This window comes from Uloborus diversus, chromosome 7 (genome assembly GCF_026930045.1).
Source record: "Uloborus diversus isolate 005 chromosome 7, Udiv.v.3.1, whole genome shotgun sequence".
Taxonomy (NCBI): domain Eukaryota; kingdom Metazoa; phylum Arthropoda; class Arachnida; order Araneae; family Uloboridae; genus Uloborus; species Uloborus diversus.
In genome coordinates, this window is record NC_072737.1 from 121,823,822 (window position 1) to 121,842,613 (window position 18,792).

Genomic DNA, 18,792 nt, shown 5'->3' on the forward strand with positions numbered 1-18,792 from the left:
ATAATGTGAAACGATAACATAAATTATAATCAAGGCAAGTGTGAATTTGACAACTTTATCCATATGCCTCTTAAAAAACCTTTTTGACAATGTCAATAACACTCTTAATTATCAATTAAAAAAAAAAGTATCTGAAAACTTGACCAGTTCTAATGTTCCCCTGTATGAATCTTACGTTTTGAACAAGCAAAGTTTCTAACGAAAATTAGTCACATTTAAGTACACATTGCACTGCATTTTGAACTACCCAAAAAGTATAACCAAAGGGTTAAAACATGTGTTACTACTTTTCTTCAACTGTTTTGAGACATTATCAAAAATTTAGGCTTTGTTTTCTAAAACCAATAGAAAATACACATTTGAAACGAAAACTGTTTCATAATTTGACAATTTATTTAACTAACTTGAGGGGGGAGCCAAAAGGGGAGGGGGACTTTTGAGATAATACTCCTCTCATTTGGTACTAATTACGAACAAAAATACAGCCTGTCCCTAATTTCTACCAACAGAAACATTTTATTGACGGGGGTAAGAAGAAAGTTTCTAGTGCATCAGCAAGTTGTTGTTTGCCATCCTCTTGCGACTTCAATGCGTAAAGTTGACTGTATAATTCTATATATGTATATATCTTTGGAAAACTTGAAAGCTGCTCCAAAAACTACGGTGCCTGTTTTATTCAAATCATAAATGTCAAATGTAAAAAGCATCCAATACTACATCTTTAAAAAAGAAAAATGAGGTAATTTTGCAAATTACAAAAAAAAAAGTATTATAAAAAATTTAAATGTTAACTCTCATTTATCATGTTATAAGGACTCAAAATATGTTAAGTTTAAAAAATTTGAAAAATATTTAACATAGACATAAGCGTTTGCTTAAAACCCTATAATTGTATACTTAAGGGGGGGGAAGCTCAAGGGGAGAGGCGGGGACTTTTGGGAAAATACTACCCTCTATGGGTACTAACAACTGCCAAAAATTTAGCCAGCCCCTAATTTGTTCTGACATATACCCTTTATTGACTGGGATAAAAGAAGCAGCACAGTCCATATTGATTTTTCTCAAAATTAATAATATAAATTTTCAGATGAGGTTCAGTTGCATCACTCTGGAAGCTCGCAAAACCAGGTGACATTACACACTGGTTTGATTTCTCTGGCCAATGAACCTAAGCCAACTTCATTTTTGACCATAGTCCACTAGCAATATTGACATATTTACAGCCAATAATTGAAATGCTTAAGAATATAAGTCAAAAAACAAATGTCCTTCATGTCTTTTGAGATGGTTCAAGTTGCAGTATGGACAAAAAAAGAATTTCTATTTGTTTAATGAGCATGGTTTCTGTAAAGGAAAATGGAACGTTTTTGAGAGTGGAAACGAGCTGATGGCATTGGTGCAGCCTTGAAACGAGGAACTGATGATTTAGTTGCCCAAGGAGCAAAAATTCACAATGCCGAGTCTTTTTTTCATGAGCTCAAATGCCGTACAACTATCGATTTGTTTTTATTGATAAAGATCAGGTAAAAGTTATTGAAAAAAATCTTCCAGGCTTCAACTGCATTCCACAATTGCCAGAAACCAGAAAAATGCGTCAAATTACTATATAGAGAAAGAATGAGCTAAATTATGGAAACATTAGCCGTATCTGTTCCTCAACTGAAATGAAAGACAGAGGGTTTTGTAAGTGTTTTGAAAGTCAAGAATTTCTTATGGAACAACAAGAGCCCAAATTTACACCTCAGCATCATCAGAGACTGATGAGAATATCATTTCTGAAGAAAATGCTGATAATGTTTCAACACATTCGGTTTAAGATTCCATCACTGAAATTTCAGCTGGGTGTTATGTTCTCGTTGTATTTACGACAATATGCACCATAAACCGGAGAGAGATCCCGCGGGGCACACAGTCACCCCACTCTAATCCAAACACCTATTGCAGGGTAAATAATTATCTGCAATCAATCACCCTATCAATATCTTCCTATGCAACATTCCCCTCGGTAGGTGAAGTGTTATTTTTAGTTTTCTTTCTGCCGGTTAAGCAATCATTTCTTAGAATTCACGTGTTAATGGGGTAACTCACTCTCCCCACGCGACTGTTACTGCTTCGAAATTTCTCGTTCTAAGCATCGTAGAGTTTTACGTTCTCTAGCTCTCTTTTTGCATTTATATTGCCTGGCGCATACAGGAGTGAACACGTAAACTTGCAGATTATGAAAAGATAGAAAATGGTGATTTGTAGAAAATTTTAGATAAAACTGATTGTGGTAACTCAGTCACACCCCGCGATCTTTTTTGTCACTGTTAGGTGCGTGATCTCTCTCCGGTTAAGCACTTTTGGGGCCAGGTACAGGCTTCGACTGACTTAGGAGTATTTGTTAAGTTTCTGAAAGATAAGGAATCGGAAAAATCACTCATGGTCAAAATTCCTTCATTCGTTAATTGATGTTCGTACTTTTCTGACGCTGAAAATATACTTATATTTCAATCTTGTTAAAATTTTAATCAGGGTGTCTACCCACCTGGAAATGTCACGGAAACTTACTTTTGTAAGTAGAAAACCTGGAATTTTTTTTAAATTATAACCTGTTTCATAAGATGTTTTCTTTTTATACAGTTTAGTAAAATTAATTTGGATAGAAATTCATGAACTTGAAATTACTGAAAGAAAACACTTATTTCCTTAAACCAGTTCTTTAGCACCTCCTTTTGTTCTTTAGTTTTGCACATTCCAGTTTCCTTGGTGGTTGAGAATTTTACACCCCCTAACAATGGTAGTTAGGTTGCTACTGCAACTACCAATGAAAAATCTTAGTTTTCCCATACTAGTTACAAATAAGCTCTTCAAATTAAGGGTAAACCAGTTCATAGATTATTGTTCAACTTCAGTATTACTTAGGTGTTTGTGTAGTTCTTTATCTCTGTAGAGACGAGTTTGCTAATTTATGTTTAAGTGCTTTGAAGCAATTCCTCTTAAATCAGAGTGAATCAAAGAAAAGTTTTCGTCTGAAATTTTGTTCGATTCGGTGGGTAGAGAACTCTGCTGCTGCACAAAGGGCTTCAGACATTTTGGCGCAGTTAAAAGTCTGTTCAAAAGACAGAGGTTGCAAATGTTGAATCGAATACAAATACCTATGACACAGTTAAATCGATGTTGAAGTGTAGTGAACCTTTGGAAGCAAAGTTGGGTTTCTTTATTTCGGTGGCATTAGAATTACAAGGTTTTTTAATATGATTACAGGCTGATAAACCATTGGCCCTTTTCCTGTGTGAAGAGATGTATTTGATATTTAGCACTTTAATGAAGCAATTTCTTAAAAGTTCTCAAAGTCCCCCCCCCCCCCAAAAAAAAAGTCAGTTGATGGATGGATGTAATAGTTTGAAATTTACATTAAACAGTGATATAAATGTAACTTATATCACTCAGGGAGCAGTGGTGGAGAGCATAGAACGCCCTCCCCCACTGCTCCCTGGTATACAAATTGTGTGCATAAGTCTTTGGTTAACTCAATGAATCGGAATAGAATTTCATGTTGCAGGTAAAATGTACCCCCCCCCCTTTTTTTTTAAAAATTAGGATTGTTTTATTTTCCCCTCTAGCTCTTTTTCTTGCGAAACTGTTTTGTAATTTTTATTTTAATTATATGATTAATTTTTGGAAAAAAAATAAAATGAAAACTTTTTTTTTTAATCAGTCAAAATGCCGTTCTTTAGCTGCTGTGCCCCGGCCAGAGCCACTCCTACCAATCCCTTTTGTTACGCTACTGATTACAACATCAGTAATGAAAAATTTGAGAGGGACGGTGCCCTCCACCCCACCCCCGCTACCCTACTGCAATGCACCCCAAGTGCTTGGTCTGAAGAAATGCCGTCAGAATTCGTTTCTTAGCAAGAAAGGATACATTCTTTTTAAAAAAAGTTTTCTTTGTACATGACAGCTTTATACTTCCTATTTGACATATTTCATCGGTGTTATATAAGTATTTTTTTATACATAAAACATATCTTAATTATGAAACATAAAAATGGATGATGCACTTAAATTATCAATTGCTTCTAAATGAATTTTTAAGATAAAACTTTATTTATATACAATGATTCAAGTACATTCACCAGCATTTTTCTTGATTTTACATAACGTATGTTAATTGTAGCACATATTATCAAACATTTCAAAATATTTTTGTACAAAAAACAATGTTTTCTATACAAAGCATACCATGAAACTTTTATTATGAACAAAATCACAGTTTATATATATTAAGAAATGAAACTCTTCTAAAATTAAATACACTTCTCTTGATATCTTTGCTCTCTTTTTAATTCTCATCCAATGTAAGTGTGTTCAGATCAACAAGCACAATATGGCCTAAAAAATAAAAACGAAGATTAAATGCTTATTTTAACGCATATTTTAGTTATTTGCTTATATAATTAATTATTTACACAATTATTTATAGGTATTGATTTCATAAGATATTGTTTTTCTCAACAAATTCTGCAACTGTTCATAAAAGTATTTCAGTGATTTTAAGGGTTTTTCTTTCTATAATATTCACCTTTTTAAGGGTTTTTTCTTTCTATAATATTCCACTTTACCCAAAAGTTGTCACTCCGCATAAGTGGTCAAATGTTTTTGGTCTTTGAGTGACGACTTAACGAAGTTTTACTGCATGTATTAAGATCTCTTTTCAAGTATCCATTTGCTTTATCATACAAACTTGCATTTTGTAAGGAAAATTCTTAAAATAATTATCTTTAATTTCTTTCACTTGGAAGAAACCTGCCAACCCCGGTTCCATCTTTCAAAGTTTCATCCACATTTTACGTTCTAAGGAATCTATTGTACTTTCAAAAATAATTTTTAGCTCAAATAGAATTATTTAAAACAAACAAAGAGCTTCACTTTTCCCAAAAACATGCAGAAAGGTCCTTTTTTAAACAATTAAAGAAAGTATACTATTAGACAATTTTGACAAAATTTATCACATTTTATTCTTTAAAAATAATTTCTTGCTAATGCTTATTTTAAATTTATTATACACTTAACATTTACAAAACATTAAAGCATAAAAAAAATAAATAAATAAATTGTAAATACTGATATTACTGAATAAAATTACTATTAGTTTTTTTTTTTTTTTTTAACACTCCATTTTTAATAACACTCACATTGATTTATTGTTTCATTTGTAAAAAGGTAGTTGAATTTACCTTTGAAAATCACAGGTTGCAGATGTAAATTTGTTTCTTACAAGAAATGTAGCTATTGCTTCAGCGACCTATAAATGAAAATTTGAAAATGAATTTTAAAAAATTAGTATGCCTTAAAGTTCAGTCCATCTTGCAACAAACATGTTATTATTTTCATTCATAAATTACTAAAAATGTTGCCTCTATTTCATCAAAATGTAAATAATAAAGTTTATTTATCTTTTTTACTGGCTTTAAAGTGAAACTGTAGCAATGTTTTAAATTTATCTAAACTTTTAAGATCAATTGTAAATTTATTTTTAAAAAAACGCTTTGAGTTTCACTTTTTTCTTTGATTGACTCGAAAAATTCCTGCACATACTTATGACTGAGCATAAAACTAATAAACCAAGTTGCCATACATAGCTGTTTATTAAGATTAAAAAAAATACAGGGTTGCCAACCTTGAAGAAACTATTTGAAGAGCATCTGTGATGATTTTGAGGAGCATTTTAAAATTTTGCGGAGCAACTCGGTATTTTGTATAAAAATCAATATAAAAAAATGAAACCTCTTATCTAAAGTTATTTTTGTGCTTTGATAATCATTTTAAATACTAGATTAAAAATAATTGTCTTTAAATTAATAAAACTGCTTTAAACATTATGTCATGCTTTGAGTACAAGCATCTTTAATTTACCATATTTATACGCTTTTAATAATAAACTTGCAAAATAAAATGAAAGTAAATTTGATTTATTAAAATCTTTGGTAAACTTGGTCAGAGTTAACACCAAACGGGAAATGCAGAGCAAAATAACCTCTTTGCGGAGCTGCGGAGTTTCGCTATTTTTGCGGAACAACTCCGCAAAATGCGGAAGTGTTGGCAACCCTGAAAAAATAATATTAAGTAATTATAAAGTTAAAATAGATTAACTTGTTTCAGCTATAGTATAGAGTAAGTGATGCTTGTGAATTATTTTTGTTGTTTTACTTCATGCGACATGTCTGCTGGAAAGGGCAGTAGTTTGGCCTCTTACGTCTTTGGAAACGGTTTTAACCCGGCTCTAAGATATTGTACTTTCAAGTTGCAGAAAATCGTCAACATCCATGTTGTATGATCATGTGCCATGTAAAAGGTCACTTGAGTACTTATTTGTCTTGGATATGCTTGACAAAATTCAGCGCCTCCATCATGGAAGCTACATGTAAAGATTCTTAATATGCTGATAGTGGTTCTAATGAAAGAATGATAAAAATCCTGGAAAATGCACATAATGTCTGCAAATGGCCAAGGAGTGTGAATATGTAGTGTTTAGTTTCGTGTTAATTAGGATGGCTTACCTCAATATTTTTTTCTTTCTACATTAAACAATTATTTGATATAATAGAGAGCATGGACAATGGGAGAAAATGAATAAGGGATCTTTTCTCACATGCAGGGCTGAATTTGAAATCTGCCGGCCCCCTCCACTAAAGTGATTTATCCAAGGTCAATTTAAATACTGAAAAGCACTTATTTTCACAAGGCTTTAATTTTTATGAGCCTGTAGTAATAGCGAAAATTTAAGACTAGTGAAATATTCGCAATAGTTTTATTTTCATGAAAATATATGTGTATTAGGGTGGTCCTTATTTTTGAAGTTGTAGATATTTTACGTGCCACCCCCTCAATTTGTTCCATTATACAAATAAATGATCCTTGCAAAATTTTAAGTCAATCCATGAATATTAACCCATGCCCCTAGGGCCCCCTTTTTTGAGTTTCAAAGAAAAAATTGTGGATTTTCTCATTTTTATGTGAAAGTATTCTTACATTCCAAATTTAAAGTAATTTTGAACCTCTATAGATGCTGCTACTTCCAGGTTGACCATTCTCTCACTTTCATTCTGTAAAATTTAACATGTTACAGAGAATAAAATGTACACCAATGGCCTTGGGTCAAGCAAACCACTCTTCTTCGCCAGTTCCAACCAAGCGGCAGGGGAACGTTTCTTCCCATCAAGATGGACACAAGGAATTCAATGGGCCATTAATGAATGGCCTAGGCCAGTAATGAACGATCTTTGACAACAAAAAATTGCCTGCACCAGGCTTTGGGGGTGTTGATTTACAAAATTCCCTGTGTATGTAATAGGTGTGGCAAATAGGGTCGCTAGGTTTCAATGCAATAAATGTAAGTAATGGCACTTATATTTAAATTTGCTGTTCTTTAGTTATAAATATACGTTGATGTTTATGTAATTTTTAATTCTTAAAATATAAATTTTGAAAAATCCTCGATTACTCGAACATAAAAATATACTGTATTTTCCATACGTAAAATATAAATTTAAAAAGTATGGGAATAGTGTAAAAATCTATACTTTAAATTAATTTTCTTCTATTTCAGTACATTATCCTTTATTATCATCAAATTCACCTTGCCATTCATAAGATTTAAAAACCAAAATGGGTATCTATCCTAATCTGTTGAACCTTTTTTCTATATCTGGTCTACCACAATGCAAAAAATCTTGACAGCTATTGATATCTGCTTTCCTTTCATCACTGTTAGACAAATGCCATATTAGGGATAAAGATGTTGTTTATTTACAGCCTAAGTAGATGCAGTAAATTTAAATCCAAATAACTTAGTGATCAATCGTACACTCCTTAAGAGAGCAAGAGAAAATCTTCGAGAGGTAAAATTAAATTTCATGAATTTAAATTTAGGTTCTGTAGTTATTCACTGGGATACAAAGCTACATCCAGATATAATGGGGAAAAAACGCCGACAGGCTTACCGTGATAGCTTCAGGTCCTAATATTGAACAGCTACTTGGAATTCCTTAGATATTTCTTCAGTTGTATATGATATCTTAGATGATTGCTCTTTATTGGTAACTGTTCAAGCTGTAGTGTTTGATACAACTCTTGGCAATACCGGCCGTATAAATTGTGCATGCAATTTTTTGAGCAAAAAACTGAATAGTGACACATTACATTTGGATTGCCATCATCACGCACTTGAAATCGTAATGCATGTGTGTCTTTAAAGAAGGTCTTGCCTTTCTTAGTTCTAGACCCGATATTCTATTATTTAGGCTCTTCAAAATTTTCTGGAAAGATCTCCGTCATTCAGAACTTATATTTCAATCAAGTACACATACCACTTAAATTCTGAAAGACGAAGTTAATGACACATTATTGTTAGTAAAAGCAGAATTGAGAAAGATTACAGAGAATTCTCATAACTTGCAATAATATTTCCTTGTGAAGTCCCTCTTAGAAGGATATGTTTTTGGCAATCTTCAGCTTATGCCTGAGCCAGATGGGTGGCAAAAGGAATTTATTGTTTGAAAATTTATATTTTTAGGAAACAATTTAAATTGACCTTACATGAAGAGAAAGCCCGTAAATGCCGTTTTGAATCACTGTTTTACAGTAAAATACTGTATGAAGATATGGTTTTTTGCAGCAACCCAATCTAGGCTCCTTTAAATAATATAATGAGTCTAAAGAACTAGTAGCATGGAAAATGATTGACTATCGGGGAAAAATGCACATGATTGATATACATTCAGAAAAGCGTATGATTAAGGTAAAGTTTCTAAAGCACTATTTCATTCTTATTCAATGTAAATTCTTTAGATGATGTGAAGTAATTAAAAGGATTAATTTTAGTGCTACCTCACTGTAAAAATATTTTGCAAACCTAGGAGAAACAATGCACAGGGTCTGAAGTAAAAACTCGAAGATTTGTGGGAAAATTATCAAAAGTGTTAAAGTTCAACATCGTAGGGGCATGTGTTATTATTCACCGATCAAGTTCAAATTTTGCATATATTACTTTTTATTATAGTGTCACAAAACTAGGGGGCGTCACTTGTTGAATTCAGAATTTTTTTTTTCCCATATTGCGTATATTTTCCCTAGAGTGTATGTACTCTTTATACTACTTCTAGCCATGTAGTGCATGCACCTCATGTTTTTCCTTTTAAATATTGCAAATATTTTGACTACTATTAAAATTTGCAATCACAAACTTTTCAGGCAATCTGTGAATATCTATGGGGTTTAAATCTACACAAGGCTTACAGAGTTTTTTTTTTAATTCTTCTTAGTTTGTTTCAAAAGTGTGATGATTTCAAAAACTATTTATTGCAATTATATTCTGCCAGTTAGTATTTGTGTGTGTGAAATTTTGCATTCGATTTTAAACATTTTCATAAGATAGTGACAACAGCATTAAAATGGATAAAAATAGAATTTAATTCATTTCTTCGTTTACGAAGCAACTGCACAAAATTAACTGAGAAATAAAAAACACCGTAGTTTCAAAATCATTCGGTTCACTTACTTTTTTTTCAATATTCAAATACATATATTAAAACTATCAAATTGTGGCGTTTTAAAGCGTCATATTTTGTAATATTAAAAATTCAAAAAATATTGTGATTTGTTCTACAAATAAGTGGTTTCTACAAATAAATAGACAAGCAGTATTTAGCAGCTTTTCCGAAGGGAAGCAGTAGGTTAGTTTTAACTAACCTACTGAGCAGAAGTAATAATCCCAAACTACTTTTCAACTCTTTAAACATTCAAGTAATGTTTTGTGATGAGCACTCCCAAAAGGAATAAAATGCTCTTTTTTAATCAGGAGATAATGGTCACTCAGCCCTTCCAATGCTGCACATAGTCTTTTTAAGAGAAACTAGATGTTATGTCTGTTTTACCTGAGGCTCTCTTCTAGATGCGCTTCGAGAGGACCTTCGTTGAGTTAAGGGAAAGAAATTCTTGGAAGGTATAGATCAAAGTGTTTTCTATAGAAGATGTACTCCGTCCCTGGCGCAAGCTAAAACTGAAACTGGTTACTTATTTCTGGAAGTGTGTCACACCACATTTTCTGTGGTTTCGACAATTCAGTTTAATTACGGCTGCTGACAAGTTAGGATCAGTTATGTCGCTGTTTTGGGGAAAATTGAAAAAGAACTGATGTTTTATTTTCAAAAAAAATAATTTAAAAAATGAGATTGAAGCAAAATTTGCTGCCCTTGGCAGCTGTTTACTCTGCCTATTGGGAAATTAGGCTCTGCCCACATGTGCATAAGCAGGCTTCGACAAATACCGGGCATCAGGTTTTCCGAGGGATTTTTTAAAAGAATAATACCTTGACAACTAGTTTTTCCAGAACAAAGAATATTTAAGACATTTTTTTTTTACAGTGAATTTACCTAAAAACTCAGTGAAATAATTTCTTGGGCCCTTAAAATGTTTTCCTGGCTCCTAAGATTTTACAATTTTTGTCAGTCTAGGAACATAAGTATTATAAATAATAGATTGTTTTAATGGTTTTAAATAAAACTTTAAATTTCATTTTCAGGATTCAAACATTCTACATCACCTCTTCTTTTTTAAAAAAAAGGCTTAGACAAATTAGTTTATTTCATTAGTACTTCAATTAAATGTAGTCAAATACAATTTCAATAGCTAGTGCATTCAGTTCTGGAGCAAAATCATGCATGAAAGCACTTCAACTCACTTCAGCACTTTCTGAGATTGTTTGGTTGTTTCAGTCAGTCAGTAACAAAACAACCTGTACAATACCAATGCCCCCTTAGTATAAATGCCTGGTGCTTTCGCCCTTTTTAACATAGAGCAGAAGTAAACCCAAATCAAGGGAACGAGGGTAAGCAAATTTTGCTACAACTACTACTGCCATCTATGGAAGGTATTGAAAATTAATACCTAAGAACTCAATTAGTTAATTTTTAAATTTAAATTTTGAAACTAACCAATTAACAATTTGATTTGAATTGTTTGGATACATCGCCATAGCAACGTCTTTTGTCCAATTACCACTAGGTTCATGTTGCCAGTTGTACCGGAAGTCAGCATGGGAGTTGACTTTTAGGGGAAGTACACATTTTGAGGCAATTGCGATAAACATTTAGTATTGAGGGGGCTTATTTCAGGCTATGTAACATGTTGCATTATTAACGTAAAACATCGCTCTGGCTCAAAAGCAAGTAAATATTGTAAAAAAACTTTGTAATCACACCTGGCATAAACACAGCTATGTTCTCGGTTTCAGACTCTTGGCAAAAGCGCGTCTTTTCCTATGGGGTCAAGTCGGAGTGGAACTGTCCCCATTGCCCCATTTGCCTGAGTCATTTTGGGCATCTAAAACTGGTAAACTGCAAACGCAGTAGGCACGGGGTGATTCAGGGTGCAATGCTATGCAATACTTATTTCAGGAGTTCCTATCACCAAAAGCGTTGACATACTCCTTCAAAAGTTGCAGAGAACTTCTTCCATGAAGAAACAAACTCTCTAAAACAACCCCCCTAAAAATTTTAATGGCTCAGTCTGCCATATGAATCCCTGCTAATTTTCATCCCTGATACTATATTTCATTTTTATTTCAAAAACTCACAATTGATGCAATATTTTTTTTTCCTACTGTTTGTACACACATTTATACCTCAACAAAATATTAAATACCTTATCAGGATCATCTTCATGCACAGCATGACCACACTGTGGCAGAACTTGCATTTGAAATTTACCTGTAAAATATAGTAAATATGTTATCTCAGAAAATTGTGACAGAAAAAAAAAGCTACTGCATAGAAAATATAAAAATTAATTCAAATGAAAACTTGAAAGATCAAAATGCATTCCTTTAAATCAGTATACATATTCCTCACCTTGCATTTGTCCGATTGTTAAATCTTTGTCAAGTCTGTCAACACCTATTTGTTCAAAGTACCACAATATTATATATGGCTACATAATAAAATTTAGCTTAAAATGTAAGAAATATTAAATGCAAACTTTCAAAAATGGCAATTTACCATAAGCAAAATTTACAAATAAAATCTGACGTTACAAAAAAGTAAAACTTTTGGTCTTTCAGAATTAAAAAAAAAAAAAAAAAACATTTTTGTACCAGTTTAAAAACAAAACAAGTTGAATAATTTTGATGAAGTATTTTGAACTAAAGATGAGTTTTAAAAAGGTCCCAAATTATAAATAAAACAATTAAAATGAAACTAAAAATCTTGATTATAAGTCATAAAAGATTTAACGAATTAAAGATCTTTTTCTTTAAATCACAATAATTATCATGTTGAGTATCTTAAAAAGCAAATTGACACATACACACACACAAACAAATGATTCACAAAATCTACAGTTAAAAAAAAAATAAATAAATAAAGTTTCACATATTACAATTAAGACTCTCATAAATAGTAAATAATTGTACAAAAAAAAGTTAAAAAATAATGCAACTTAAATTTCACAAGTATGATAAGCACTTCTGCAGATAAAAGCTACATTTTAAATTCTTTTTGTTTTGTGAGTGATTTTTTTTTCTCTTTTTTTTAAAAAGTAAGATGGCTTACCTGCTAAAAGTAGCAATTTGGGGATAGAAGTTGATAAGAACATGTTTGATAGTCCTTCAAACCAACCTAATAAATAGCATGCATAATTAGACATCTTTAGTGCAAACCTGTTACATAATGTATACAAGACTTGACAACAAAATTACTGCTTGCCAAATTTGTTAGATTATAAGAAAATATGGCTTTAAGACAAAAATACAATTCAAAAATACACTAATTGTTCCGTTAAAATTTTTTTATTAATCAGGCATTAAATTCGTCCTCAAACATTATTTCTTGAAAAAGTCTGTAGTTATCAAAAATTTTAGCAAAAAGAGCAACATTGTTTAAATACCTTTAAAAAAAAATAATTCAGGGTGTTTGTTTTTTTTTTTAATGTATAAGGGAACAAAATAGCATACCTGACCAAAATTTTTCTGTCTTTGATAACTCTATTCTCCAGACATATTTGGGGGTAAGAGAAGGCTAAAATAAAACATAACACAAATGTAGAAAATATTTCTACACAAAAAGAAAAAAGTGGAGGAGGGTAAAGCCTTTACATCTACAAGTATTAATTTATTAATAAATTTAAAGAAATTTACAATAAATAATTCATTTACCGTGTTACAGGAACACAAGAATGAGAAAAAAAAAGGCACACACAACAAACTGACAAATCATAAAAGAACTTAAAATGAAACATTTATATTGCATGCTCTAATTTTAAGAGCTCTAAATTGCTGGTCTTAAAGGCACCAAATGCTTAGAAAAAACTCTGAATACTTTATAAAACTTTTTAGCAGAACTGTTATGCACAGCATTCTGTAAGTAGTTAAGTACAACAGAACACAATCTATTGTATTACTGATGACTTTATTGGAAAAGTTTTTTTTTTTTTAATTTATATAAACATAGATCACTTAAATATTTTTAAGTATGAATGTTAAAAATAGTATGTAAGTAAGAAACTGAGTAAGGAGAATATTACTTTTGAAAAATAAAACGTGTTAACTATCTATTCTACACCAGTTCAAGGGCTTTAACTTTATAACTATATTATAAATCCCAAATGTGGGCAGCAATATTTAACATTTGAGCAAACTAGATCATATTAAGCAAATTAAACTGGTACGTGTTTTGGAATAAATTCATGTTGAGATATTGATTTATAAATACCACAAATTGAAAACAAATTATCTTGCACACAAGAAAAAAGCTGAAAATAATTTTATATTTGATATAAGAGTTAACTGATACCAGTAGCACAGTCAAAAATACCATTTGTGGGTTGGTTTCTTGATCAAAAATACATCCTGCATGGGGGGGGGGGGGGTTGAAAAATACCTTCTGAAGGGGAATCTTTTAAATCAAAAATACCTTTTGAAGGTTTTTTTTTTTTTTTTTTTGATCAAAACAGCCCTTTCATATGCATAAACTACTGTATCAGAATTTGCATTTATGTTAAAACCAAGGGCTCTGAGGGGTGCTTCTCCTCCCTCCCTTCTCTGCCCTACTGACTGATACATATCTGCCTTCATTTTAATTTTTTAAGTGTTGTTGTATAATTTTTGTTTCATTTGATAATTATTAAAACACACAACAATCTGTTTCTTATAGATTAAAGAACTAAATTTTGATATTAATTGTTCAAAATTAGATAGGTTTATACGTCTTGCAGTTAATTAACCACACTTTATCTATTGGAATTAGATACCGATTGGATTTTAAATTTACATTTAAGGGGTGCAATAATTATTAATTATTTGTTTCACTTTTCTCTTTTGTTTGTACTCTTACGTATCCCAAAAATATGTTGAATTCAAAATATTTTCCAATTAAAAAAGCATTAATAGTTGGAATTCACTGAAACATAACTTATATTGATTTCAGAATGAATCTGATCTTTTTCCCATAAATAACAGCATTTTTTTTTTTCACACAGAAAGTACATCTTGTTTTGGGGGAAATTGTTTTAACCATTGGGAAAAAGTTTGAAATAAACAGGAAATTAACATAAATAGCAAATGCCAACAAAACTCATATTCATTAAATAAGCATAATCATGCATCAGACAGTATGATCAGGCTTGTAATTGCGAATTCTTCTGTGTGTGTGTGTGGGGGGGGGGCTAGGTTATAAATGGAATGCTAATTATATTTTTAAAACAGCAAAAACATGCCTAATCAAATTCACATTAACTTATAATAGCCAGGGAGAGACAATTGCCTCCTCCTGATCTCTCTAAATAAGAGAAAAAAGAGTGTCGCAATCTGCACCAGTTGACACAGATTTTTCATAACTGCACCCCAGTATCACAAAGTGACTAAATATAGAACAAAGAGATACTCACAGGGCTATTGGGAACTTTAAAAGCAGTTTGAGAAGTTGCAGGTGATTTGTGCTCGTCATCTTCTTCACCTTCTTCTAAAATGCTGTCAGAAGGGGCAACTTGTCTTGGAGCTAAAACATCAATGTTAGCTTGTTCACTGGAATTTTGAAGATGAATGTCCTTTGTAGCAGGTTCATCAGTTGCAGAGCTAAAAATGAAAAATAAATTTAAAGATTGTTGTTTTAAAATTTAGAAATAAGTACAGTTCACTAAATAAATATTTTATAAAATATAATGTAATTACAATAATCAGCTACGATATCTAAACTGCTATTATCAATTGAGACGTCTGAAAAACTCTACATTTTTTCAAAGTAAAAAGGAAGTTAGACTGGTTTGTTCACTTCTAGATTGTGCAGTGATATATGTTCTGTTTCAATCTAATATAAATAAAAGTTGATTGTATGTGACTATCTATGTCATCGCTACTCCTTGGAAAAGACAGAAAACTGAGCATCAAACCAGGTATCTATAGACTCGAAAATTTTCTGGCTACTTGCTTGACTTGGTTGCATAATTATACAACTTTAATTAGTGGAGATATCAATTAAAAATATTTTCCATTCTTCCTCACAAATTAACTGGTTCTCCATTTTTCCTTTTGACATCTTCGTTTCAACCATCCTTTCTTTCTTTTCAAGGCTATATCGCTGACACATTTCTAGCTAAAATGGACCACATAATAAGGCAGGTTTTTTTTATGCTTTTGAATTGTCTCATTCGTTCTGTTAGAGGAAAATCAAAGCTGCACTGACCTTGGAATGGCTCCAGCAAAAGTGGGTCAAGTAAGAGGTATGCCCACATCAAAAATTAATCTACTGTCCATCAATTATTGTATCACCGCAGGGAGCAAAGTGGGGTGAAGCTCACAAAGTACACCAATTTTGGAGAAGTAAACCAATGCGCTGCAGGCGGCTAATATAGCCGACCTGGCGGATGGTTTAAGACTTACGAACTGAAATTTATGAAGTTGAAATTTTCATTCTGGCTCATTTTATTGCAGGCAAGTAAAAAAAAAAGTTAGATAGCTTCTGAAATTTGTGCTGCGTATGGAGAAAGTGAGAACACAATTTAAAGGAGGTTACAGAAATTTAACTGGAAATTACAACCTCACAGAGGAGTTGACTCTTTACAACCTTCACCTGTAAAGGAGGATATCTTAAAAGAAGTTAACACTAAAGATCCACATCACACTGTTCAGCAACTTATGAATTGAAACTATGAGTATATTTTATTAATACAGACAACTACAAGAGAAATGGTTACAAGGCAATAATGTAACAACAAAAAGTTCATGGGCAAGCCAAATGAGCCTCCTAAAGTAATATCAAGACAGTCCTTTACAACAAATGTATTTAAATGCCATTGCAGTTCATATGAAATCAGCAGTAAAAAACAAGATTCTAAACCCAATCACGGGTAACAAATATTTTATCACAGAAACAAGCGTTGTTTAAAATGCTAGAAGTTATACATCAATCTTTTCATGGAAATCATTTATTCTTTTAAAAAGAGAGAAAAGGAGCAAATTAGAAAAACAAATTTATTTACAAAATAATTATATTTTGCAAAAATATTTCCTTTAGTAATTAAGACAAATTAGAATTTATGCTTCTTAAACTCTTTTTTTTTTTCTTTTCCATTTTCTATTAATGAATAATTTTACTGTTCTACATGATTTTTGGCCCCAAAACAAAAATATTAGCATCTTATAGCATTTTCGACACTGAACTCAAATATGCAGTTAAATTTTTTCTGTCACCCACCAATTTTTTTATAAGCGTTTTTTTATTAGGTATGTTACACAATTTGCCCAAAATTGCATACATATTAGCAATATGAACTAATTTGTTGAAAATTCAAAAATAACTGTTTCTTCATATATTTAATAATGGAAAGTTTTCTTTCCTTTTTATTTGGTCAAGTCACCAGTCAGTTTAGACAGGGTAGCGCCGCAATGCTTAAGCAAGCAATGTGATTGTGTTCTTTGGATACTTTAGTTTGAATGAAGATCTTGCTCAAAGTGGATGCAAAATAAGTTCATTTAGTTTTAACTGTAACAAAATATTTTGTTTGTTAACATTTTTAGCAAAATTTAGTTCAAAAAAGCCACGGACGTACTCCAATCATCCAGATAACTTTTGTTATGTATGTGGTGAAGTTACGTTTAAAGCACAACAAAATTTTACTATGCTTTTTGAAAAGTGCTACGAACTATATTCCAGATGTCAAATTGGCGATGAAGATAAAAAGTGGGGGCCTCATATTTGCTGTTGTACCTGTCTAAGAAGACTCCCGGAGTGGGCAAAAGGAAAATGTCATAGGAAATTTGCAATACCAATGGTGTGGCGGGAACCAGCGAATCATACCACAGATTGTTACTTCTGTTTGACGAACATCAAAGGGGTCACAAGCAAATCAAAACACACAGTAGCATATTCAAATTTGCCATCTGCTATACGACCAGTTCCACATAGTGAAGATTTACAAGTGTTGTGGAAATGTGAATTTCCACAACATTTTATGATTTCAGATGAAGACTCTGAAAATGATGTACCGAATGAACCTGATGAACAAGAAGATTCTCCTTTTCCATCAAGTTCTTCTTCTTCTGAGCCACATTTCTTAAGCCAAGGGGATTTAAACGATTTAGTGCCTGACTTGAACCTATCTAAGAAACATGCTGAGCTATTGGGATCTAGACTGAAGAACTGGAATTTACTTCAATCAGAAACAAAAGTATGTTTTTTTTCGCAATTGTCAAGACAATTTCAAAATGTATTTCACCCAGGAAAATGATTTAGTCTATTGGAACAATATTTCTGGCTTGTTTCAGGCAGTGAATCACGAATATATTTCAAATGATTGGAGACTTTTCATTGACTCCTCTAAAAGTAGCTTAAAAGGGGTACTATTACATAATGGCATTAAATTTCCTTCTGTGCCAATTGCTTCTGCTACGAATATGAAAGAAATTTATGAGAGCATGAAATAATTTTGGATAAATTCAATATGATGAACACAAATGAAAGATCTGCGCAGATTTAAAAGTAGTTGCTTTATTTCTCGAGTTACGACTTGGCTACACTAAATTTTGTTGTTTCTTGTGCAAATGGGATAGCCGTAATAGAAAACAACATTACATAAAAAAGCAGTGACCAAAGCCTAAGTCCTTTATTCCTGAAGAAAAGAATATACAAGAAGTTCCACTTGTAAAATTGGATCAAATTTTATTACCACCGCTGCACATCAAGTTAGGGCTTTTTAAAATTTTGTTAAGGCTATGGATAAAGAGGGTCCTTCATTTGCTTTTTTAATGAAAAAGTTTCCTCAAAATTGTCATGCCAAAATTAAAGAAGGAATCTTTGTTGGTCCCCAAATTAGAAATTTAATCAATGATTCAAGCTTTGATGATGTGTTAACTCCAATTGAAAAGGAAGCATGGTCGTCATTTAAGAGTGTGACAAAAAACTTTTTGGGAAATTATAAATTTGAAAATTACGAAGAAATAGTGATCTCTTTCGCTCATTTAAAACGATGGGATGTAACATGTCCTTAAGAATTCATTTTATGCATTTTCATCTCAACTTCTTTCCCGAAAACCTTGGCTCTGTCAGTGATGAGCAGGGTGAACATTTTCACCAAGACATTTCAGTTCTAGAAAAAAGGTAGTAAGGAAAATGGAATGTGAGTATGTTGGCTGATTATTGTTGGTCACTTAAGAGAGATGTTCCAGAAGCCAAATATTCCGGAAAATTGTCATCCGCAGCCATTTTTCAATCCAGGGAATTTGATACAGGTAATAGCTTAAGATATAAATATGTGTATAAC

The 18,792-nt window shown here is 31.9% G+C and overlaps 1 protein-coding gene across 1 annotated transcript in view; it reads right to left on the reverse strand.

The window, feature by feature from the left end:
* Window positions 1–4,080: 4,080 nt before the first annotated feature.
* Window positions 4,081–18,792, reverse strand: part of LOC129226629 (protein phosphatase methylesterase 1-like) — a 50,256-nt gene continuing 35,544 nt past the window's right edge. Inside the window, exons 10-16 of the mRNA XM_054861259.1 lie at window positions 14,923–15,109; window positions 12,992–13,055; window positions 12,591–12,656; window positions 11,892–11,936; window positions 11,686–11,750; window positions 5,220–5,287; window positions 4,081–4,374 (exon numbers count right to left, since the gene is read on the reverse strand). Coding sequence (XP_054717234.1) covers window positions 4,356–4,374; window positions 5,220–5,287; window positions 11,686–11,750; window positions 11,892–11,936; window positions 12,591–12,656; window positions 12,992–13,055; window positions 14,923–15,109 — 514 coding nt within the window. The 3' untranslated portion in view covers window positions 4,081–4,355. The remainder of the gene's footprint in view (window positions 4,375–5,219; window positions 5,288–11,685; window positions 11,751–11,891; window positions 11,937–12,590; window positions 12,657–12,991; window positions 13,056–14,922; window positions 15,110–18,792) is intronic.